The following is a 25,477-nucleotide window of genomic DNA, read 5'->3' on the forward strand; positions in this document are numbered from 1 at the left end:
AAAACAACCTGGCAACCCAGATGATGGTCAATAGGAAACTTAAACCCACTACAACCAGCACAAAGCGCCAGGTTTGATAGTACATGGATTTCTTGAGTGCTATACCATGATTAGCCACTGGGTGGCAACCTTTACCACTCAATGGCAATAATATACAATGGGTGAGCTGAGGTCTTTTCATCTGTGCCTCACTGGTCCCTCTGCACCATACGGTTTTCGAGGGACTATAGCTGATAATTCAGTGAGGTGAATCTAAAAAATGTCAAATCTTTCATCAGGGTTCTGGTTAGGTTAAACTGCTTTAACAGCCAAATTTCCCCTCTGGAGATCAATACAGCTTCATCTTGTCTGTACCGCCTGTTGTATTCTTAGGTTAGATGAAGAAGGGGCTATATTGTCATACTATCATCTAGTTTCTGCATTTAAAACTCTGTGAAACCTGCGTTAGTGCACTCTGGGCTCTCACCATTGGCCATCATTGGGGACTGGAGCATCTGTCGAGGCCCCGGCTGGCTGTTAGGCCTCATTGGAGCACTGTTCGGCCCCATCCTGCCCTGCATGGGACCTTGCTGCCCGGGACCAGACGCTCCCAGAGGAGGTGCAGAAGCCGATCCCACCCAGCCCTCCTGCTGTTGCATACCTGGCCGTGGACCACCTGGAGCCATCAGTCCTGGAGGAGCACACACACAAATATGAAGGCATGAGAAATGCCTCAGCAGAGACCTCCGTGGATGTCCTCTGTGCCCATGATGTAATGGTATAATATGAGGGGAAAAGTCGTTTCTGTCGCATCGGGGGATGTTCGAGGATACGTGGGAGTGACAGTGAGAGAAACTTTGTGCCAGTGTGGGTGACTGAATGTTTCCTGTCACAGGAAGTGAGTCACTGTGCCATGACATGGTATGTCACAGGTGGAGAGCGACAGAGAGACGGAGTAAAAAAGGTCTTTCCTCAGAATTTTGAAAGCAGCAGTGTTAGCAAAAACATTCAAAGGGCTGTCATTGTGCTTCGTCCACGTGGCTTTACCCTTGTGAGATTGCCAAGTAGGAGACAAACTGTTGACATTTAGTGCTTTATAGGATGTTTCTCATGAGGTTACTGTGTGTTTTCTAACCTTGCTGTTTACACATTCTCATGGACAGTTTGTGTAGGACAAGTATGACTGTCGCTCTGTGGGTCATTTTCATTTAATATACACAACTAAATCAGAGCATGCGTCATTGTTTGAACAGCCTCTGGTTCAGCTGTCATCGCTGTGATCACAAAAGCATGACTGTAACACCCACCTGTGTTGACCAAACCGGCCTGGTTAGGCATCATGCCGTGACCTCCCACCATGCCTTGCTGCTGTTGCTGCTGCATAAGAGTGTACGGGCTGGTGGCCCTTATGGGGTACTGTAATGAGGGCTGCTGGGGGGACACATTCATGTCCAGAGACACGCTCCTCACAGGGAGACCCCTGCCCGGCTGGCTTGGTCGGACACCTGTAAAATCTGAAGACAGGAATAAATGGTTTGAGTCAGAAATAGTTCAAACTGTTTCATAGCTCCATATTTGGAGTGTTATGACCTCATGATGGGAGTATTCTCTGAGCTGTAAAAATTTAATATCACAAGGTCTTCTAAGTGCAGGACTCACTCGTTGGGCCCATTCCAGTCCCGATGCCCCTGTGTTGCTGCTGCGCCGCCATGGCAGGATTGGTCTCGGACATCTGCAGGATGTCATTGATGATGTTCTGCTTGTCCATGGGACTGGGCAACGAAACAGGCCGCGGCTCGCAGAAGAGCTGCGGCTGAGCATTCTGCAGGTCGTTCAGGATGTCATCCAGCTCCGACGACTGGAGAGAACAGAAAGAGAGAGAGCGGGGGGGAAGTGTGAAAACAAGAAACAGATGAACCACTTAGGCCTCCATTTAGAAACCAATTGCTGCTTCACCTGCAGACACACACACACACACACACACACACACACACATGAAAGGCCACACTTGGTTTGTAAACACTACAAACACTTGCATGAGGAGTCTTTATCTGGGAGATGGGAACAGCAGGCTTGGCCTTGTTTATAATACGGCAGTAACCCCGGGATAAAATGGACCACTTTCCATCAAATCTAGGCCACACTTCACTTTGACTTAGCTTATCAGACACATACTACTCCTCACTTACCAGCTGGTGTCCTCAAAACGCACAACTACTCCTCTTTTCCAGAATTTTTAAGCATATATTTAAGAATGACATATTATTAAGAACACTATTTTTGTCCCCGCTGAAAAGACCGGAACAGACAGTACAGATCTGGCTACTGAAACTGCTTTATAACATGGGAGAGCAGCGTGAGGCGGCAGTTTGGTCGGTGCCAAAGTTTGAACTGCTCTCTGCCCCCCTACTGTAAACAGCTGGACTGAGCCTGCCCAATACAGCCCAAGGCTGCATTCATACGCAGCTGGGCTTTGGACTATCGGGCCTGTTTTTGTTTAGTTTTTCACACAACTATCTTAAACAAAGACAAGGCCATGCTGGGATCTGCTTTCACATGCTGAACTAAAGAACTGCTACGACTGTAAAAGATGAATCTCGTCTGATGAATCTCACGTTTTTTGAGTTTGTTTTAGGACACTGTCTCAACAGTAACACCTGTATAATGCAGTCTGATACAACACATTGACAACATCCAGCCTCAGAGGAGTCGATAAACACCAATTCGACACAACTGAAAAGTGGAACATTGTTACGTTCACAAAAGGCAACACTAATCCTAGCATTACTGTATCAAATTTCATTTACAGACAGTCAGAAACACAAACTGCAGTCAAAACTGAGCAGAAACATCAACATAAGTGATCAAACTGCTTCCTACAGAGGCCTGAGGGACTTTAGGTAAATAAGCTGCACTGGCTTTAACTGTCCAGGAGAGTGCAGCACACTTGGACTCACTGACAGCTCCTGATCGTGACATACTGTACAGCAGGAAAACTGCACACCAGCCACTGTTCCAGTGTTGTACTTCAACGTTCTATACAATGCCGTGTATCTGTCAGGCATTTAAATACGTCTAAAGATTACACAGCTGCCAAAAAATGCCTGATAGAACGGTTATCTTGAGTGGCCAAGGACTTCAGGACTGCATATGCTTTATTGTAAGATAGGGGAGAGCTAGAGAGAGTAGCAGAGTGAGGGGTGGTGGTGGTGGTGGTGGTGGCGGCGGTGGTGGTGGGAGAGAGAAAAGCCCTAATGAGGTCAGGAATGATGTAATGCTCCTGTACGCTCTCAGTTTGCTCTTTTCCTCCTCCTCTCCGATTCTCTCTCCTCCCACTTTCTATTCTCTCGTCTTCTCTGGTTGCTTTTACCCTTAATGGGTCGCATTTCTATCAATCCCTGTTACGCTCTTCTTTCAATGCATGTCTGCGCACTCATGGCAATACATGTTCTTTCTTTGCTGCATCTCTATTGTATTGTGTTTAAACTGCAGGGACTTATACGGCCAAATGACCATTATCAAATATCTAGCCCCATCTGCAGATCATTAGTTTGGTTCTTGACGATAGGACGGTACTCACGCTAGGAGAGCAGCTAAGGACACATACTGTAGATTACAAGATGTAGGTTGTTTAAGGGTAAACATACATACCGGTATTTAAGAACCCTGTGTGTTTCTTGCTTCAGGCATCGTCTCTTTATTTATCCCCACACGCAACACACAATTAAGCATCATTATGTAGTTGAAAAATGAGCGAGGGGAACTAAAACTTAACTTTATTGGGTCCTCTTTAATTGTGGCTTCCTGTTAAATCTGAAGAATACAGATACAGTTTTAAGGTACTCTGATGGTGCCTTGTAGATTTCAAGCACGTCTGATACAATGGGGACTCACTCTGTACAGAGTTGCGTGCTCAGGAACAGCAGAGGCCGACTGTCTCACAGCAGGGTGACGGTAAGGCTCTGCCAAATGTGTACCCTCTTTTTTAAACTTGCATCTAGGGCTCAACTTAAACCGATCACGTCTGTAAACAAGCGGGTTGTAATCATTATGTGAAACAACTTTCCGATCCCAATTTCACGTTACAGTGTGCGCTCTAATGTCAGAGTGGACTTGAGGGCAGCAGGAGCACGGTGCCTCTCTGACCTAGTCGATGCTGTTTCATAGGAAAAGGAAGTGAAAATCAGGGTGGGTAAAGCAGAACTGGCTCTGTCAAGTAAGGCAAAAGGAAAAGTCATTTCGCTCCAGAATCATGCTGGCCTTTTGTCAACAGAAACAACTTGGCAAAAAAAAAAAAAAATCTATTCACCGTCTGAAAGAGCTGAAATGGCAATTTTTGGGATGACTGCAACATTAACTGCAGTCCTTATACACTGCAATATCTGAAGGTTGTTACCAGGGAGTACTTCTTGCTCCTTCTTTGCTGCTGATATTTATCATGAGGTGAATATCATTACATAATTTGTAATAAGTGATTTGTGTGCAATATCTTGGGGTTTTGAAATAGATAAAATTCCTTCATAAAGGGAAGTTAAACACAGCAAATCAACTCATGCTGCAACACACTGAAGGATTGTTTAATTGCGGGACTGCTGATAAGAATTCCTTGATATTCACCAATACATCCACTATAGCTCATTCTTTTCCGAAGGAAGCAGCTACTCATCTAGTAATGATAGGAGCAATTACATACACTGAACAAAAGGATCTGTGTGATGTCTGATACAGAAGGTACGTGCCTATAAGTGAGCACAAATTGAAAGGATGTTTTGGCATGCACTTGGACTTAACAGTAAGGATTGCCCGATTGCCCATGACAAGTAAAATGCCATTTCAGGCTACTAAATCTAGCAACTCACTTGCCTGATTGGGCAAGGGGTAAAAAAACAATTTGACACATCGTTTTTTTCCAGAGCTGATGATGGAAGTAGCAAAGGAGTGTGCCATCTCACATCCTTCTCATCTCCGTTGAGAGTTGCACATATGCAGTACTGATCAGGCAGCGGCAAAGACAAAGATTATGAGCTGATGCATGAGTGAGTATTATAATTACTCAGGAAACATGAGTTCATTTGGGAGGTGTTATAGAATGTCTGTGATCATGTAACAAGTCCATCTCTGGGGAGAAGGAGGGGGATTATCACACCATATTCGATATCGCATCTATGACACACTTAACCCCCTTTACACCTGGCATTAACATGCGTTTCTTGTGATCGGATTGCTCCTGACCACATGACAGTACAAGTGTAAATACACTCTAAACGCATTGAGGACGGACTGTTACCCGATCTGCCAAACCACTTCTGAAGGTGTTCAGGGACGTACAGTGACCACATCGAACACAAGTGTAAATGCGAATGTGTCTCCAATCCACATGCAACAACTCCGTGGGCGGAAATACGTAAGCGAGGTGCGCCAGCTGGACACAGGAAGAAGGAAGAAGAAGACAACAACAAGAGCACAGCTAAAGCAAAAGCTGTCTCCGCTGCTTTCGTCGATATTACGCTTGTCGAAGACGGTTTCTTCCAGTGCTTCGAAAAACAAGGAGAAGTCCATACAATAACGCGACTTCACGGGTGGCTAACATCTTGTTGTTGTTGTTGTTGTTGCGGCGCACAGGATATGTTGTAGTCTGCTGCTGGAAAGGTTTGCAGAGGAAGAAGAGGAGGATGTGACATCAGCGGGACGGAGCATGATCGGATAGCAAATGGATCTGGATGTGGACGCCAGAGATGCATGTTAATACCTGGTCAAGTGCTATCCGATTGCAATCCGATCACAAAAAACGCATGTTGATGCCAGGTGTAAATGGGGTAACTGTGTCCTTGTTCTGATTTATTTACTTAAAGGTGCTGTAGGTAACTCTGGAGAAAGATCTATTGTTCAGCCTCATTCCCAGATTGTCAAACACTGACGCTTTTGGTTGGTAACTGGACCGAGCCACCAATCCACAGCGTTGGTATGTGACGACTGGGAAATGAGATTTCACAATCAACTATCTTCCTGAAGAGCTACATACAGCACCTTTAAATAAAGATTAAATGACAATTAAAGCTACTCTTACCTTTCTTGCATTTCACACAGCAAAAAATCTGAACATCCACAACTCCACCTCCCTCCAAAGGCCTACTCCCCCCTCCTCCATTACGTCCTCATTAAGTCTCAGATAGATGTAGGTGTTGGCAAGGTAACGTTAGATACACGGAAGAGAAGAGCGAGTGTAACGTTACAACCAAGACAGTCAAATGCAACCCCGGAGTTTAAAAACTCAACCGGAGTCAGTGATGACTGATGAGTTTTATAATATAATGTAAGCGCTAACGTTAGATAGTACTGGTGACTGGCAACAAACAAGGAAGATAATACAGAGGCTCAGGCAAAGTTAGGCTACAGTAGGCTAACTGTTAGCAACTGGAGCAACTTCTCTGGGTAGAAGAGAGATGTTACGCGAACAATTACGTCAGTCGGAGGCCTCCACGTGGGGAAGACAGACAGGACGCTCGGCTGAATGATCGGTCGGAGTTTTCTTAGAACCATATGAGAATGGTATAATTATGAGGAGTTTTCTTAGAACCATATGAGAATGGTATAATTATGAGTTTTATCTCTGGTGGAATTCACTTATATTTTAGTGTGCCATCAGCTTATTAATAGCATTTTAACCTAAACAAAGAAAAGTGTAAAATTTCCAGAAAGGTGAGTGTTGCTTTAACTTAAGTCTTTGTTGTTATTTGAGAACTGCTAATATGTGAAACAATTAGTACAGGGGCAAGTAAAAGTGGACTTGGGACAAGTAGATTTCTGACCCCCTTGTCCGACCGGCCAAATGAAAAACAGAACAAAACACAAACCAATGTCAAACCCTGCACTACATCATCATTACATAAACGTTACAAAGGAGAACTTCAGTTTTCTGTCCAGGAGAAAACAACTGAAGGAAAACAAAACCAGACTGTATTCGATGAAATAAATTAATTCGTTTTCTTCATCCACTTACTCCTATTGAGGGTCACTGTGGGGCTGTAGCTACTGTGACCAACATCTTATAAAAGAAATACTCAATCCTACGTTGAGCTGCAGTGATTTCACATTACAACAATGACAAACTCATGCTACCCAAGTGAACAGATTTTATAATACTGATGATTTTTTGCTTGATGTGACACATCACTGATGTGATTATGAGGAATATATGTTTCATGTTGAGTCATAATGTGGTGTAGATTAAAGATAAGCTGATACATGAGCTAAGTCATTAACATGCATTGAAATAAGATTACTATTGTTGTGGAAACAGTTCAGCTTCAGTAGACAGTATGTTTACATGATGCTGTCCGCAATAACCACGGGAACACACTCGTGTAAAACACACAGTTAATCCTGCCTCCCATAGGACCTTGGGGCTCCATGACCATACCTATAGTTCCTACAGCCATCAGCTGAGCCTCTACTATGGAGCTCTGCTCTGATTTCTCATTTAGCTCTGCTCCAGCCATCAATAATTCAGCCCTCAAACAATCATGAGGAGGAGAGAGGAGGAGGGAGGGAGGGAGGGAGGGAGGGAGAGGAAGCAAGAAAACAGTGGGTGAGGTTGGTAGAGAGAAGGATGAGTGGACTTTTTAACTAGTACAGTCAGCTTTCACACATGGCCGAGCAGCAGCTCACCAGTAAGGAACAGAAACCCACTCGCATACGTGTAATGCCGCTAATGAAGTCATAGCTTCATGTCGAACAAATGCCCTTGTTCTGGGGTGGAAACCACAGTCAAACTGGAATGAGCCATCATCATTGCTGTTTGAAGCTCTGGGCGCTTTAATCGGCATCTAACAGTAAAACCCCGATTTCACCAATTTCATTTGTGCTGCCAACACAAGGCAGGAATTAACCAATTTAACGTGCAATTGAATTTTTGTTGTACGCTGGCTACTTCTAATAAAAACAAAGCCTTCAGTATCAGGGCATGCATATTAAATCTCTCAATTTCTTTTCCCCCTCTATTGTTTCTGGTACGTTGCTTGTTCTACAAACACACCACTCCCTCTCCCCTCTATCTCCATGGTAGCAGAGAGGACATGCAGGAGCATATGGCTCATCATTTTCACTCTGCCTGCCGAGGCTGGGCTCTCCTGGGGGTATCTACACCTCTCTCATCTCTCCTTCTTTGTTCAGTTCAACAGCAGCTCTTATTATCCATCCAATCACATTTTTCTCTTCTCCATATGTACCCAAGTGGCCGAGCACATACTGTACATACGCAGCTAACGTGCATAGCTGGCTGACATTCTGTTCCACTGCCCCTGTCTGCACGGAGAAAAAACACAGCACACTGTTTCTATAGAAATGGGCCACAAAGAAGATAGGACACCATAAGAAAGCAATCCCTTTTAGCCCGACACAGTGCTCTTTGAATGCTTCCCTCGACCAGCATCATTTCTACACCAAACATGACTTTTGTTTAATGTTCAAATATCATGAATACCAGTCTAAGAAGAGGGAGGCAATGAGAGAAATACAGACAGCAAAGCGTGCAAGGGCATTCATGTACTTTTGTGTAATTCTATGTAATTCTGTGGTTTAGCAGTGGTGTGTGTGATCGAACTACATTAGCATCTTGAACCTGTGTTTAGTAGAGCACGTCATGCACAGGTTTCCTGTATGAAAGGTTGTGTGTCTCACCAACCCTGCATTAGACTATCAGCGAGCTGAAACCCCTGCTGCACAAAACTTTAGAGTTTTACCAGCAACACTCTCCCCGCTCACTCCCCTTTTACTCTTTCCTCCTTTTCTCTCTTTCAGCGCCAGGCCTGACCTGAGCTCAGTGCCAAACCTGAGGATTCTGGCCAAACGCAACCAGGATCAAATGGCTGGAGAACCACAGGGGCTCCTTCCAAATGTCACAGTTGTTTGAAGCTGGCGGACAGCCTCCCTCAGCTTGTGCTGCCAACGCATAGGCAGTGAAAAGACCAGATGTGTTTATATATGTGAATAAAAAGCATGCGTGGTGTCTTAAGTGTATATGACGAGACTGTAAATCTGAATGGGACTGTATATAAGCCACGAATGGTCTGTCTGACCTCTACGTAGCCAGACCGTTGTGTGTGTTTAGCTGTAGCATCCTGTGTGGACATGGGACTTGGAGGAGCCAACATCTGCTACCTAACCCAGATTAACGCTCAGACAGAGAGGGGAGGCAAGTGGAGCAGTGCAGGGCAAAAAAGTTTTAGTTTTCGCAATGGGCTAAAGAGAAGGAGGTTACAAAATCAGTTTTAGGGCAGCTCTGGTTCTTTCATCATTGCAAAGCTGGAAATTAAAGCAGTAAACAAGCTATTACGACAGCTTTTCGTGAAACTCACCTGTTCAGCTCGGTCGTATCCTGTGTCTTGTTTCTCCGTCTTGACAAGAGGGTGTTTGCCACCGTCCACCTTCACCTCCCCAGGCTCCAGCTTAGGGACCTTGTCTTTCAGTACAGTGTCATCCTTATCCAGCAGGTAGCGTAGCAGGGCATTGTCCTTCTTCTTGGGGCTCAAGGGCTCCTGCTTAGGAGCAATATCTGCCCCAGAAGCTGTACTACCTGCACCCTGGGCTTGGTCTTGGCCTAGCTCTTTGCCTGTGGCCTCCGCAGTGAGCTTGGCCAGGTCGACCGGAGACGTACTGTTCTGAAGCAGTTGGTGCAGGATCTTGTGTTTTTCCTTAAGGGATGTAGCATGAGTGTTCCCCCCAGTGTGGCCACCTCGAACCCCAGTCCCTGCCTGGTCCTTACCCTCACCTCCTGCACCGGGGGACAGGGGCGTCTCCAGAGGCTCTGGCTTGGTGGTGAGCAGTTGCAGTAGCTTGGTGTGGCCCTTGTTGTCATAAAGACGATTGTGAGCATCGTGGCCCTCAGGAGGCCCTTCCCTCTCCTCCTTGGGCTCAGCTAGGTTGCTCTCTGTCTGTCCCTGGGTGTGCCCCTGACCCACCTCTGTGTGAGGTCCAAATGAGTCTCCTGTACCACCAGCAGTGCCACTGCCCCCTCCGAGTTTTGTCATCATATGAGTGTTCACCCCTGACCCTGGTGTGACCCCAGCTGGGGAGCCTATCTTTCGGTCAGGAGACCCCAGTGTGTGTGCATGAGGGGGCCCATGCCCGTGTCCTACACCGTGACACTCACTAAGGGCCTGCAGAGCTGAAAGAGAACTGCTAGTGTAGCTGTTAGCATGGGTGCTCGTCGTGCTGCTACTACCCGCACCTCCAGGCCCTCCACCACACATCCCCACTGGGGAGGGTGAGTGCAGGCCTCCTGCTACACGAGGGCTGCCTGCCCCCCCAGGACTACCTCGGTGCCTGGGCGACAGCATAGAGTTCTGTTGAGGTGGATGGGGCCCGCCGGCTGGGCTGGGGCTAGCGCGAGAGGGGCTGTTCATCCTCCAGTTGGGGCCCTGCTGTGGCGGCTGCATGCCCCCAGTGTGGTTGTGTGGTGGGGGACAGCCAAAACGGTAGCCCTGCATATGCCCCCCCATGGCTGCTGGTTCTCTGGGGCCAGCAGGGCCTGGAGAGGAAAAAGGCGTGCTGTTGCTGCTGATGGTAGTGTCTTGGCCCTGAGGCCCTGAGCCTGGCAAACTGCCTGGGGTTGGAGGAGTCATGGAGGGAGTGGAGGAGTTCATCGGTTTTGGAGCCATCCCTGTGGCCTGACTGCCAGGACCCATGTCCTGGCCCATTCCACATACTGTCTGCTCCCTAGAGGTAAAAAACAGACACATACAGATGATGAGTTCAACAGTTTTCATTATCAAGGATTTTCCGTTAGAATTTGTTTAATTTTTCTTTTTTGAACGAAGCAACCTTTATGTTTGATTATATTATGACCCTATTGCCTGAGACCCAGTCCATTGGCAAGCACAAATTTACGTACTATCACATCCACACAGAACACATGAAGCCATCAGGTCATGCTGCAGGGCATTAACAGGCTAAAACATGTAACCACGTACATGCCGCAGATCTGCCTCTCTCTTCCTGACACAGGTGTAAGCAGCGAGACATACCTCTGAAGAATGTGCAGGGACATGTAGAGCTGAGGCTCATTGGTGGCGGGCGAGCGCACCAGTTTGCTCTTGGTGTGGGCGGACACGATGGTTCCGTCAGAGAGGGAGAAGCGGTAGATGGGGCTGAATGCCTGGCCATGGCGGAGCACTGAGGACACACATGCACATATGTGAGTAGGTGCACACACAAAGCATTTCTTACTTGCATGATTAATTGATGATGGTGAGGAACAGTTTTCTCTAGGTTGTCTATTGTGTAGTGTTTTCAGTTTGTTTTTATAGCAGCAATAAAATAGTCAGATTGAGGGTCAAAGCAGAAGCCTACAATTTGCCATTCATTTCTTTAAAAGAGACCCGTGATCAAACCACCATTTTATACTCATGCAGTCATCTGACAACAGCATCATTAAAAACAAAAAGAAGTAACTATCAAGAGCCAATAATGGAACAACATATGCTTTGCACTAAGTTGCATCACCTTCCTGCTGATGTCTCTTAGCAAAGGACATCTCTCCGTCATTCTGCAGGTGGAACCTCTGGATGCAGCGCCTCACCAGATCCTCCCAGCCTGGCTTCATGGACGCCCGCAGCAGACTAGTATCCAGGGACGTTATCTTACCTGAGCACAGAGGACCGGATTAGTAAGGCCTTAGTCAGACATATAAGTGAGGACTTCTATACACATATACAACCCTGCACCTGCTGAGCTGATGGAGATTCAATCTCTCTCTCAAACATAAACATGTAGAGCAGCTTGTTTACCAGAATATGTTCTGTACTTGGCCACTCTGCTGCACAACAGCTCCATGGTTTGATATTGATTGAAGAATACAGAGGATTTACTGTATTTACATTTTAATAACAACCTGGCAAAAGATTACGCTTTCTTCTGTGCCAGCAAAGTGCTGAAATCAACTGAGGAGAAAGTCCTGGCTACAGAAGATTAGATAGGTAAACACAAGTACAAATACTGTGAGCACAAAGTGAAAGATAGCCATTTAGACACAACAGGTAGAAGGATTCATTTTGTAAGTCACCAGGACAGCTTAGGCTCAGCTATCTTTACAGCTTAACATGCTATGCTATGTGCGTAAACACATGCATACATACTCTGTTGTATCAGTGTAACAGTTGTCTCTCACTGGGTTGCAATTTAAATGGAGGCAGTGATGCATTTAAAAGGGCTGACAAGCAGACTGCTGCCTGAATGACATAGGGACTGACTAAAAAGTTGTAACACAAAAATTCATACGGATAAAACACCGTATCCAGCAGATTCAGAACTTGAATAACAAAATCAGGATACTTGTTTTATTCAGAATTGTGTAGCCCTAACAAACAGGCAAAAAAATGCAGGCATGCATACATGCACGCCTACAATAGTCTGGGTGGGGAACTACAGTAAATTACTATATGTCAGCAAGTAACTATGAGCGTGCATTTGTGTGTTGTGTTTGTGCGTGTATGCTACACACAAATGCTACAAGCACATCAAAGAAAAGGTGACACACAGACAATCGTCTGCGTCTATGCGCCAGCGTTGAGACAGGTGGTCCTTTACCTCCCAGAGTGCAGACAGAGGTGGGAAGTGTGTTCAACTAACGCGTTCAATCCTAAGGGCCTTTACCAAGGATATAATAATCTTTAAATACCTGAACTGTAGTGTGAGGTGATTTATGGGCTGGTGACATCATGGGATGAGGCGGTGCTGAGGATGTGCCTGTATAAAGGGACTGTATAGCTTTATTCAAACAGTTACAAATGCTGTAACCCTCTGGTAGTAGGGGACTATGGGATCCAAAATGGTCGATATGATCTGTGTGACCTGGACTGGATAGTGTGTTTCTGTAGGATAAGAAAATTTTGTTTTGCCTAATGGGAAATAAATCACGATTGCTGTGAATGTTCTTCACTATATTAGTTGGTACTTCCTGGCTGTGTGGCTGGTTCGAGTACCTTGCAGGTCCTGGCGCGTGGTGAAGCTCTCGTGCGTGGGAAGCATGGGTCTTTCCTTCATGGGCACCCTGCGAGCCACACAGATCAGGCACGACTGAAAGTCTAGAGAGAGAACAGAGGGAACGCGTGGAGGAAAGAAAGATGAGGGAGAGGATGTAACAAAGAGGACAGGGCAGAGACAGAAGGGATGAAGGGGGATGGGAAAGGGGAGGAGAGGGGAGGATGGGGGCGTAAATGATAGAAACAGAGACAGGGAAAGAAAATGAAATGCATGTTATTCCCAGGCAGCATAATTAATACAGTTATTAATGAGCATGGGGATCAGGGCTCCGCTCCTTTCATGAGGAGGAGCAGCTATCGCTGGCGAGGGAAATGATGAAGTGTGACCTTTGAAGGTGTGTGTGCGCGTGTGTGGGTGCATGCATGCGTACGTGCACTTGCATGCGTCTGTGTCTCCGGCTGGTCTCACCTACAGTGCCATCTCACACTGATGACACCTCCCCTGGCCCAACATTAAAGATTGCCATCGCTCAATCATGACAGTTGCCTCTAACACACACAGATGACACCGCCAAGTCCAGGGCTGGGGTGACCCCAAAAAGTCTGCCATCCAACTTTCCTGAGCCAGTAATACCCACAATCCCACACATGTTTCTGGCAAAGGAGTGCATGCCAGGGCTCACACACACACACACACACACACACACACACACACACACACACACACATTCCTCATTTTGACTTGTAAACAGAGCCTCTTGGGTGGTCTGGCCCTTAGATCTGTGAATCTCTCTCAATTCTCTTGCTTTCCCTCTCCTTCCTTCCTTACTTCCTTCCTTCCTTCCTTCCTTCCTTCCTCTGTCTCTGTCTACGGCTGGATAGATTCCTCCAACTGTAACGACTGATCCCGCCTTGCCACTCACACACACGCACACACACAAACACTAGCACAACTCTGGCCTGGGTCCTAGTCAGTCTATTTGCCAAAGTATAGCTGGCAAGCAGCTGGTGCACAAAGGAAGCCAGAGAGGGGAAAAGACAGGTTGAGAGTTGGAGCGCAACATTTTCATTTTCACTTATTGTTTTAATTAACCACTGAGTTATAGTTTGGCAGTGGGAAGTTACGGTTACTCATCAAAACCACTGAGCAAAGACAATTTAGGTAGATTAAATGTGGAGCACTGCAATTGTTTTGGGAGCATAACGAATCAATGCCGAGCGTTTTTGGATAAAGGACAGTCACTTGTGATGGAAATTTACTCAAACTACAGGATCTCAAGTTCCAGGCTAAAGCCATGAAAACCACTGGAAAAGCTCAGTGACCTCTCAGTGACTGAACACTGTAAGGAGAGCAGAGCCAACATTCAATTTAAATCATTTCCCAGGAAAGGCGAGCAGATGTTTATACGAGTGGCTACCGCGAGCGAAGCTTCCTTGTTCACATATGCTCCAAAAACATCTTCAAAGGGTTGATATGTTGAGAATTATTCGGAGGCTATCAAAAGGGTTACTGATGTAAACAGCTCCACCCTTTCCTTGGAGTCATAAGCCCAGGTTTGCGAGGGATGTACATGAATTATAGATAAGCTTTAATGACAGCTGCCCGGCCTCTCGTCTCCCTTGTGTCACTTAACTTTTCATGGATGTAAGTTGAGTGGCACCAGAACTGCTCCTCGTCAGCTGCTTATACCGCTTTTCACATTTCAATGCCAGTATATTGCTTATTCTCAATGATCTATTCATGATAAATCTAAAAAGGTAATTGGCTGCAACTTGGAGTCATATTTAAAACCAGTTTCCGTTCTGCAGCAGTCACGTTCTGAGGTTTCTTGCACCCAAGATAGCATCTTTATGAGGTGCTTATCCATAGTCACTGTACTACATACAGTAGATGACAGTTAGCACAGCCCCAGTGTGGACAAGCAGGCAGAAGTACTTTCACCGAAGCTAAGCTGCTGTCAGGGGGGCGGAAACAAACTGTATTATAGCCATCCAGAAAAAAGTCTGTGAGGCTAGATGAGTTATATCAATCTCTTCAAAGCCAGACTTCATTGACTGTTTCACAGCAATTTAACATTGCTGAACAGGCTGGTCTATCGCTGCCTCGATCAGTTATGCAGGATTTATACTTGTACGGCAGACCCTACGCTGTAGGCAATGCACGTGGCCTACGCCGTTGTGAGCATTTATACGTGGTGCGGTGGTGTGTCTGTGTCACTCTGCAGTTACACCTCCAAAGCACCAGTCGGCGGCGGAGTTTCTGTGAGGTGCTTTAAAGTTTAGTTGATTCAAAATGCAATTGAAACACATTAAACAGGGCTTAATAGAGACAGTTTCAAACACAAGTACACATTACAACTCGCAGCATTCCCAGACAAAGCACTTTTTCTGGATACGTTTTCCCCACAAATACAACATGCTAATGTTATTAGCACAAGCCTATGGCATTTTACATTGTATAAATTAGCCTAGCAGCTAGCGATCTTTCCGTCTTCTCATAAAACCAGGGACAGCAGCAACATTTAATAAACGGTACAGAATTTGGCTTCAACTGACAAAACACGTTTTCCAAACAAATACAAAACACTAACGTTATTAGCACAAGCCTATGGCATTTTACATTGTTTAAATTAGCCTAGCGACGAGCGGAGTTTCCCTCCGCTCATATGAAGTCAGGATAAATCCTGAAGTGTAAATCCCTGAAGGAAAAATTACACACAAGACTTAAAATGCTATTTTTGTGGAGGCTTTATTGTCTTCACAATTTATTGTTTCTTATCTGTGAAATTAAATTAAATAAAAGCTTCGTTTCCACTGAGGGAAATGGTTTCAGCTGTGATGCGTAGTTACATTTCTGGGGAGGTGCACGTCAGGATATGGTGTCGATTTGACACAGAAGTATAAATTCCACCTTAGTGTGCTTATGAATTTTTTTTTTGATTTTGTCGTCAGCCTTGCGCTGTCGGACTACTTTGAGTTAGGGCTAATTTCCCTCTAAAGCAATCTACCATTCCTCAGTCACAACAGTTAGCCATTTGCATCCGCTGACTTTTTCACCTCATAATGACTGCTGGGTGTTTTAGAAATTCTTAATTCTTAAATTCTCTAATCCCAAAAGTGTTTACAACTGCTCTAAGTCTCAGTCTTTGCCTGTATTTTACTTTATATGTTGTATTATTGTATTGTATTACTCCATGCTCAGTAATATTATACTTACTGTTTTAATTCTAAAAGCCTAACAAAGGCCAAGGGTTGCAAATTAGCTGAGGCTAGAAACCTGTATGCAATGCATCTACTTTATATTTCAATTATGAATTAATGTCTTATGAATTTGTCCTTGTTAAATAAACAAGTGAATAAAATAAATTGAATCATAAACACTAAAATAAAAGATGGCCAAAATCCTGACTGTTCTACACATTTCACAGGAGTTTCAACGGATCCCAGAACTAATCTTGTCCAAGGTTGTATTATAGGGTCACTGCTTTAGTATCAAATGATCCTCCAACTCTCTATCCGTTCTCTTTTCCCACACCATCTCCCCCCTCTCCTTTCATACCGTCTCCTTCCTCCTTGATGGACTTGGGCTCCGAAACAGCGAAACACTGCATGGTCTCGTATTTCTGCTGCTGAGGTTCGTGCTCGTGCGGCTCGTCCTGGCTGTCGCTGTGGGGATTGACCAGCATTCGGCAGTTGAATGTGTGACTGTTCCTCCTCGGACCCTCGCTGGACCATGGGACGCCGTTCACTGTAAAAGGAGCGAGAAAGGGGCAAGGGAGATTTACAGTGTGGCCTCCTGGGGATTTTATTTGATGGATTTTTTACTGCAGCCAAAAGTGAACAACAAAACAAGGAGCGGCGACGAGTGAGCCAAGAGAGGCTACCACACTGCAAGTGAAAGACATAATGAGAGCAAGACAGAGAGAATGAAGGCGGAAAAAGTGTAAAAAGGAGAGAGCAGTTGCTGGGTAGAGATCAGTCATAATGAGCAGTTGGAACCCTGAGCCCTGTGCCATCTATCCACAGCCATGCATCACAGCCAGGCCTCCATATGCATGTCCTCTAAAACATCATTGCCAATCTTTCTTCTTCTCTCCAACACTTACACAGGCGCGAGCAAGCACGCCACACGCACGCACACATACACACACACAAAAAAAGAAGAAGAGACATGTACAGTCACGCACACAACTCATTTAACTCTCGCAAACTCCCATCACACTCCATCTGGTTTGTGATCTCATTCAGTGCATTGATAATCTCCCAGTATCTGGGACACAGCCCGCCGATCGTTTCCAGGGTACTCTGCTCTGTGCTGCTCTCCCACCCAGATGGCTGGGCACTCAGACCTCAATCCGAAGCACCAGGAGACAAGAGGAGAGGAAGGGGAGAGGGGACTTAGAAAGAGCTCCTGGTGGGGTGCACTGACATACATTACCACCACCTCTTACGCAGAGGAGATGGAGAGGTGGGATGTGGAGGAGGTAGGTATGAAAGAGAAGAGAAGAGACAGGGGAAAAGAAAAGGGCAAAACTGGAGGAGAGAAAGAGAAAAGCCAATGTCTGTCTTACGAAAATAAATGTCCTGTTTTCGTGAGATGAGCAATGCAAGCGTAAAGACAATGCTTTTCAGGGAGGCTAGGAAACGGGAAAGCGAGAGCATGAAAATGTGAACTTGATGAGGGTGAGAATAACACACAAAGTGAAGAGAAGGGGAAGGAAGGGCACGAGATGAGAATATATGAAGGGAGGGATGCTGCTGACAGGGGAGAGAAACTGAAAAAGGAAGTTAATTAGCTGAGAAGGGAGGGAGGAGGAAGAGAAGAGCGAGAGCAAATGTCTGGGCTGAGCATCAGCAAAAGAGAAAATGAAGAACCTATAGGTTATGTGCACGATGCCAACGCTGTATAGAAAGCTTACATAACACTTTGTATTAGCCAGCTTTCCCACATCCTCTCCGTAGCAGCTCAACCGTAAACATTTTAGCGTTTTAATTAAACTGACATCGCGACCAAACAGCCACCTACAGCTGTTTAAACAGGGAGAAGAAGAGAGGTGAGGGTGTTAAGAGACAGAGGAAGCACACAATGTAAAAAGCAAGAAATGAGGCTGGGGTGTGAACGAGAGCCTGCTAAGGTATGAGCAGAGGTGGGAGTGATGCAACATAGAGGACATACATGCGGAATCGGGAAGAGAGAGATAGAGAGACGCAGAGCACAAGCGACACAGCGAGACACGAACTGACAGGTAGAAAAAGCCACGGAGCAAAGCAAATGAAGGCAGGGAAAATACGCTGGAGGCTAACCGAGGGATTTGGGCAGCAGGTTCTTGATGAACTCGGCGTGATCCCCGACGTGCAGCACGCTGTAGACACTGGTGTTCATCAGCTCCTCCTGGTTGTAGCGCAGGTACTGGGTCACATTCTCAGACACGAACACAATGTTACCCTCCATGTTCACCACAAAGAAGAAGCCGTCCAGGGCCTGGAGGGGTGAAAGAGAGTGAAATAAGAGACACGTTCAGGAAAAAGCAGGTTTGTTTATTTCACTTTTCACACTGACACAATCAAACTGTGAAATCAAAGCACAAGTAGGGGAGTAAAAATATGTCTGACCACCTGTATTTCCTACTAATACTGGCAGATTTCCTCACATAATACGCAAGATATGCTTTTCTTCACTCATAGATTATTGAGATAATTTTACTGTTCCAGTCCAAAACTCTCACATCCAACACCACGAGCTAAATTTGGCTCATAAACAGGATAGTTTTGAAAATAGCCAACATGCAGAGGAGGTTCTGCAATCTTCCATTGTGTGTGTGTCTTTAGTTGTCTGTGGTCAAAGAAACATATTTAAAAAATGTACAAAAAAACTATTCAAGGAGCTGTTTTGGTAATTCCCTGGTTTCCTTATTGCTAGCTTATTTTCTTTATTGATGTTCCACTTGTGTCTACTGTTCCTCAGCCAGCATGCACACACACACACACACACGACTGAAACTTTCTCCCCAAGCTGTGTAAATATGCAGCGAATCTACATAGTGCCTAAAAAGAGCCAATTAGTTCAGTGTGTGCCAGGTACATCCATCACTCCTGCAGATGCTCGACATCAGTGTTGCTGATAGAAAGCAGGATAAAAGCATGTGCCAGCAGCGATTGGAAGATGTGAGGGAGGAGGAGCACTTAATTGAAAGAATACAGCCCCAGGTCAGCCATTACACACAAGATGGTGTCAATTAGGCCATCAAATCACCCAGAGCCCTTAAAAGGGGATTCTGGTGGTTGTAAAGCTGTAAAATCAAGTGTCGAGATAAGAGACAAGGGACTCCTGCCAAGGTGTCTGCTCCACGCCTCTGTTTAAATAATCATTACCTACACACCACACATACATGCGGTTTACATTAGAGGAATTTCTATACTTTTTTAAAGCATGAACTGTAAATAAACCAAATATTTTTCTATATATTTTCATGAATATTTGGTTGTCTCACCCTTCCACATAACTTCCATTAACTAGCGGGCACAATTTTAGGGTGTAGCAACGTCATACACCCCAGGTTACACATGATCACAGTGGGACACAAGTTTTCCCTCGCCTGCATTAACACGGCACAAGCTGAAAATAGACTTAAGGAGATCTCATCTATCACTGCGTGAAGCAGAGCGCTTCCAAAACGCAACATGGCTGTGCAAGTCCACCCGGTGTGAAGAAAGGCCATGTACTGGACAAGTAGGGCAAACAGAAACAGAGCAAACACTCCTTGGTGCCAACTCTCGCCTTCTTCCAGACACTCTTGAATAATGCTGTTGGCCAATCCCTTCATTTATAATGCCCTGATTAAATATACACTGTAGAGGTGACTAAAGGCGGTACAAATGAATACACTCTAAATAAATACACTCGGAGGCGGCGTACTCCCCATGTTCCATTTTGCACCTAGCCTATTGTCTTGATATATGGCTCTATACTGCTTAACCTCCCACAGCAATGTACAGTAGGTAGTGAATTGTTATAGCGTGGGGAATAGGGTCTGGTCAACTCCCCTCTCCCCTCTGGGTGTAACTGTAATTTATGATATGATACTGGTGCTTCGCAAACAGGGTCTCTCTTCACATAAATTCTTGCTAAACACGCTGTATTTTCTGCATGACAAAGCATTACTGTCTTAACAAAAACAATTCAAACAGGTCTCCTTTAGGGCTCGGCTTTGAACATAGACATTTTTTTTGTACAGACAGAAATGTGTTCATAGCACTACGTCTAAAAAAACCTGTCAAGTACCTTAATCTGGCAGTAAATGACTGGTTAGATTTGTACTTGTTGACTTAATTTATTAAATGAGTAATAATTTAAATAATAGTTTAGCTAATTTAAGCCTGTATTTTCAGAGTAAGGTCTCATTCAGCTACTTGAAGGGTTGTTAACTTTGATTTCTTTGGTTAAATGAACAAAACGGTTTTGTAAAGAAACATTTCTTAAAGTAAGCTATCAAAATATGTATGTTTTTTGTATCAGTAATTTAACTTTGGTGTCATATTAACACAAGTATCTCCTCTATTGTCTGATGATGTCGTCACACCGCACAACAGAAACCATACGGACCAATCTACCAGGAATGCAAACTACATGCCACAGCAGTCATGTGACCGACCAAGACTTGCCCCAGAGGTTTACAACAACTGCACATTAATGTTTTTGCACCGCCTTCTCCGTCTTCCTGCGCTCTGGCATGAGAGTGGGCAGCAGAGAGCCTTGGAGGAGGGTCATGGGGCGCGTGGGTGCATTTCCTGCCGACAGCCATTCTCCTCGGAGCATCCTGTAATGAGCCCGAGCTGGCGGACGGGCGGGGACGTGGCTAGAGAGGAGCGGGTGTGAATGGCCGATTGCTGTGTTTTGGGGCTGCTGACAGATGGGAAAGCATGCAGGCTGCACCGGGCTATATTTAGCCGCGAGTTAGTATGTCGATTCAGTGACGCTGGACCAGGAGAGCTATAAATATTCCATGACAGGACAGATCTAGAGGCAAATGAAGAGAAGTTGGGGAGGGAGAGAGAGAAAAGAGAACTGAACAAGTAAGAGAGAGAGAGAAAGGGAGGGAGGAAGTGAGTGAGAGGAGAGGCTCAATGGACTGATTCATTCGCCAGGCTGTTGCTTTCTTTCCCATTATACGTAAGCACTTCAGTGGCCCTCCACAGGACAACGAGGCCATTGCTCCACTTGGTGATTTACAGCCAATCGGGGGCAGATACAAGATGCTGGCAGCTTTTACTCCACGCAGCTACACTCACACACAACCACTACTGATCCATTTGGGATTGTTCTCTGTGGATAGCACTCTTCATTATGCACCAATCATGATTTAAAGAGGAGAGTATATCCTATGCACTCCAGGGGTGTAATTTTTTTTTTTTTTTTTTTTTTTAAGTGTGTGTGATTAATTCACGTCAATATAATTTTCAAATTGTTTGTTTCCTTCACTTGACCATTCATTAGCTGTGCTGTTGGAATATATATATGTATACCATTCGGTTATTCAGAGCACCACACTCTCGAAGCACAGAGTGTACTCTGGAGCAGAGCACCGAGCACATTGAAAGGGAAACCTAACTGTTCGTTAATTCATATACAGGTAGAACCCTCTGTTGTTTTAGAACAACATCTCTGGCATAGATTCTGCGGAAAACACTGCACAGAACGTGAATACTACGCAGTGAAAAAGCGATAACTTTTTTTGGAATTAGGCAGATATTTCTGAGCTTTCACATCGCGAATTATGGCACTGACCGCTAATAGTGTGCCTGTAAGGATTATAAAACGAAAACACAGAGGCTCCGTAGTATGAACCAAAATGGCAAACTTTATTACTCCTTTAAACCTTGACAAAGGCGGCACACACAGCGTACAGTAGGGGTGCACCATATCATCTCGTCCATGTTAATACTCGTTCAATTTTCAATATCATATGAAAAATTCATACTATGATACACGTGATGGTTCGACTTATTGTGTATTGTATTGTGTGACGTCATGGCATTACCCACGGCAACAACAAGCATGGCTGAACGCGAAATTATTTGCAACTCCGCGGTGGTTCCAAAAAGAGGAGCAGCTTCAGTAGTGTGGAATAAACTGTGGCGTCCTGAATGTTTTATGAACAGCCCCGGACTTCTCAGACTCTTTAGCGAGTTAGCGCTCTGAGGGAACTCATTCAGTGGCTCCTCTGGCAGCAGCATATCGTCTCTCCCTCTCCTTTCTCGCCATGCGCACACAAGAGTCGTGTCGTCAAGTGATTTTGTCATAAACCTTTGGTGATGTAAACCTACGTGACTACATATATGTGAATGTGCGATAGTTGTAGTATCATAACAGCCTGTAACAGGTTACAGCGTGATGATTAGAGGAGAAATGGCAGAGCATAAAGGTCCAGGTGGAAAAACACAACTCAGTCATTTAGGATTTTACTAAAAGAAGGAAATCACCTATTAATTTATATATATATATATATGTATATATATATATAGGTCCCAGGGGACATTTTAGATTTTATTTTGTTATTAACTATAGGCTATAGACTATAACTATTAATATTGTTTACAGAATCTGAATCTCACTCTGAGTTACTGTTGTTGTTTACAAATTAAAGAAATTAGATAATTTTTGTTTAGTTTTTACTGAATATTTAAAGGCAAATGATTAAAATTATATCACTCATTTTGTTGCAATACTAATACATTTTTTTAAAATTAATTTCTCATATCGTCAAGAATGTCATTATCGCAAAAATACCCTGAAATATCGTGATATTATTTTAGGGTCATATTGCCCACCCGTAGCATACAGTAGCTCAGGCTATACAACAGGTTACCTCAGACACTCTGCTGCTCTTATTCAACTGTCAGAAATTCGCATTCCTACAGGTATGACTTGTTTTAATATTCGCAGGCAAGTCATTTGCATTTTTGTGTCACTCACTCGTCATGCCCCCCGTGTGTAAAGACTTAAGTATGAGTGTTCAGTGTGTGGTAGTTTGATATGACACTATGAATAAGCAAGAGAACGCCCTCTACCCACCTCCAGCATCATTGGTCCCAAGGCATCTTTGTCAATCACACTTTGGCCTGTTGATGAGACATCAGCCTTCTGTACCTCCTCCTCATTTGCTGCTGCTGCTTTTTCTGTTGAGAGGAAAGTCGGTGACAACAATTCAGAGGCAAAAACTAAACACTGATTCAAAAGAACATGGATCTTAATTTATGAATTCGACATAAACACCCGTTATGACTGAAATACGTACATTACGTAAGGTACTTTGTTTCTATGGGGAACAACCTACATTGCAAAACACAAAATATAACCCCAAAACAGGCAGGTCAAAGAGACAAAAAAAGAAAAAGAGAGAAACAACTTTTGCTTTCACTCTATATTGAACCAAATACTTTAAAGGGGTCACTTGTTGACAAGACTTTGTACGAGTATCTTTCTACAAAGCAAACACATTTTGTCCTTTAGTCAAAACATGTTGCCGTGGCTCAGACCCAAGCACTGAGCACTGAGCAGTGAGCAGAGTGAAAGGTTGCTGTAAATGACTGTCAGAGCACGCTGCTGCCACACTGGTGGCAGCCACTGGATGGATTGCATTGTCATGTACAAAAAAAGGCTATTATGAAAACACTGGCAGTGTGTAAACAACTCATGCTCCCCACAGAGCAGTAAGCTGTTACTATGTGGTCAAGCAGAGAAGGCAGAGTCCAGAGAGTTGAACATAAACCCTGCTTTTACTGTAATTAGTATAAAGTCTGTGATCACAGTTTTAAAAATTGAACTATTTTTTAATTTCTTATGTGTTCACAACATAAATAAACACAATTAAAACAATAAACTAGACACTTAAAAAGATTTTTTGATTTGAGATATATTAACACAACTTTCAGTGATACATTAAGTAACAGGATATTATGAAATTGTTTTTTTAAATACACCTTGAGGATACATTTCTTATCAAAACACTGGTTAAATCTTTAAGCTGATATTTGTCACAGAAGGTTGATCACAGATATAGGATGGTGATTTCAGAGGGTCATAAACCGTGAACAGTCTGTGAGAGTCTTCATTTTGAACTGTTCCCACAGGTCCGCTCTTCAGCATAGATACTCCTGAGCCAGGGGTTGCTTCCCTTTTACATATGGACTGCCTTTCTCAAATAACTCAGCTGGCAGTGTCTCCTTGTGACTGCAGACTCCTATTTCTGAGTATGGATATAGAGAGCATGACTTGTTGCACATACAGGTGCTCATGATCAAAACCAAACTGGACTTTGGTGAAAGACACCTACGATAATTTAACGAGCTTCACAATGATGTTTCAACATGATGAGCACCTTTGATAAACTGGACAATAAACTGCCACCAACCTTTTAATGTAATGATTACGTGGTTTATTTAGGAGGTAAAATCAGAGTAAGCTCCTGTACCTGCACTATGGAGCTGTGCATTTGTCCATGTGAGTGATTGGGTTAATAACCATGCAGAGAAGCCTTATGTTCAGAGCGTAGGCTGCCCTACTTTTGGAGATGATGATGAGAGGCGGAATATGAGTGGGCTGTTGGGGAGGGGGGGACACATTTAACTGTCGCACCATGCCAAGACGAGGGCTGACCATATGGTGGGAGAGTGTTGTGGTGAAAAGCAAACAAAATTATGTCCTTCCTCTCCCTTTTTTTTTTGGGTGTAGATGTGTGAACGCCGACACAAATGCAGGTTTCCCCCCCTGCTCCGTGGGCTCGTGCTACACCGCACAGGCCCACATTCATCTCTTTCAGCATTAATGATGTGTGCATCAGCAGGACCTCTCCAGGCCCAGCGGGGCCCAGTATACCAGCACAGCTGCCCTGGGTACAGACCCATCACTCAATGTCAGCGCGGCCCTCACTGGCTCTCTGTCCGTCTGCAGAGCCGTGCCACAGACAGAAGGAGGAACTAATTATTTATAAGGGTTATGTCTGGTAATTGGGGCTGCAACTAGCGATTATATTCCTTATCAATAAATCGTTTTGCCAGAAAATAGGTAAACATGCCCTGTGTGTATGCCCAAGTTGACTTCATCAAAGGGTATGTTCCATCTGAACAAGTGTCCAAAAACCACAAAGCTATTCAGTTTATCATGTTTGACGAAGAAAAGCATCGAAGTCACAGATTTCATCTAATGAAAGCAGCAAATGTTTAGTTGCTGCTACATTATTTATAACATTTGCCACATTGTTACTCCATTCTTCTCACTCTTATTTTACATGTAGTGAAATGTTTCACAAATGTATGATGAATAAAAATGTACTAAACTATCTCCTGGCGGCGGCTCAGCAGCTACTGTATATGCATTGCCGTGTTGGCACAGGCGAGCAGCTGAGAGTGTAAAGGAAGCTGTTAAACTCTTGGCTGTGCCCTTATTTTACAAGCACTATAAAGATATCATAACTCAACATATTGTCTATTAAGATGCAACAAGCTGGAGAGTGAAATAA

The 25,477-nt window shown here is 44.5% G+C and overlaps 1 protein-coding gene across 4 annotated transcripts in view; it reads right to left on the reverse strand.

Moving 5' to 3' along the window:
* Window positions 1–25,477, reverse strand: part of ncoa2 (nuclear receptor coactivator 2) — a 69,937-nt gene that overhangs the window by 10,280 nt on the left and 34,180 nt on the right. For all 4 annotated transcript variants that reach the window (XM_050057057.1, XM_050057058.1, XM_050057059.1 and 1 more), the window contains 10 exons: window positions 23,032–23,135; window positions 18,264–18,441; window positions 16,519–16,707; window positions 12,960–13,061; window positions 11,482–11,622; window positions 11,004–11,151; window positions 9,336–10,695; window positions 1,639–1,837; window positions 1,287–1,493; window positions 467–670 (listed from right to left, as the gene is read on the reverse strand). In XM_050057057.1, coding sequence (XP_049913014.1) covers window positions 467–670; window positions 1,287–1,493; window positions 1,639–1,837; window positions 9,336–10,695; window positions 11,004–11,151; window positions 11,482–11,622; window positions 12,960–13,061; window positions 16,519–16,707; window positions 18,264–18,441; window positions 23,032–23,135 — 2,832 coding nt within the window. The remainder of the gene's footprint in view (window positions 1–466; window positions 671–1,286; window positions 1,494–1,638; window positions 1,838–9,335; window positions 10,696–11,003; window positions 11,152–11,481; window positions 11,623–12,959; window positions 13,062–16,518; window positions 16,708–18,263; window positions 18,442–23,031; window positions 23,136–25,477) is intronic.

Source organism: Epinephelus moara, chromosome 11 (genome assembly GCF_006386435.1).
Source record: "Epinephelus moara isolate mb chromosome 11, YSFRI_EMoa_1.0, whole genome shotgun sequence".
Taxonomy (NCBI): domain Eukaryota; kingdom Metazoa; phylum Chordata; class Actinopteri; order Perciformes; family Serranidae; genus Epinephelus; species Epinephelus moara.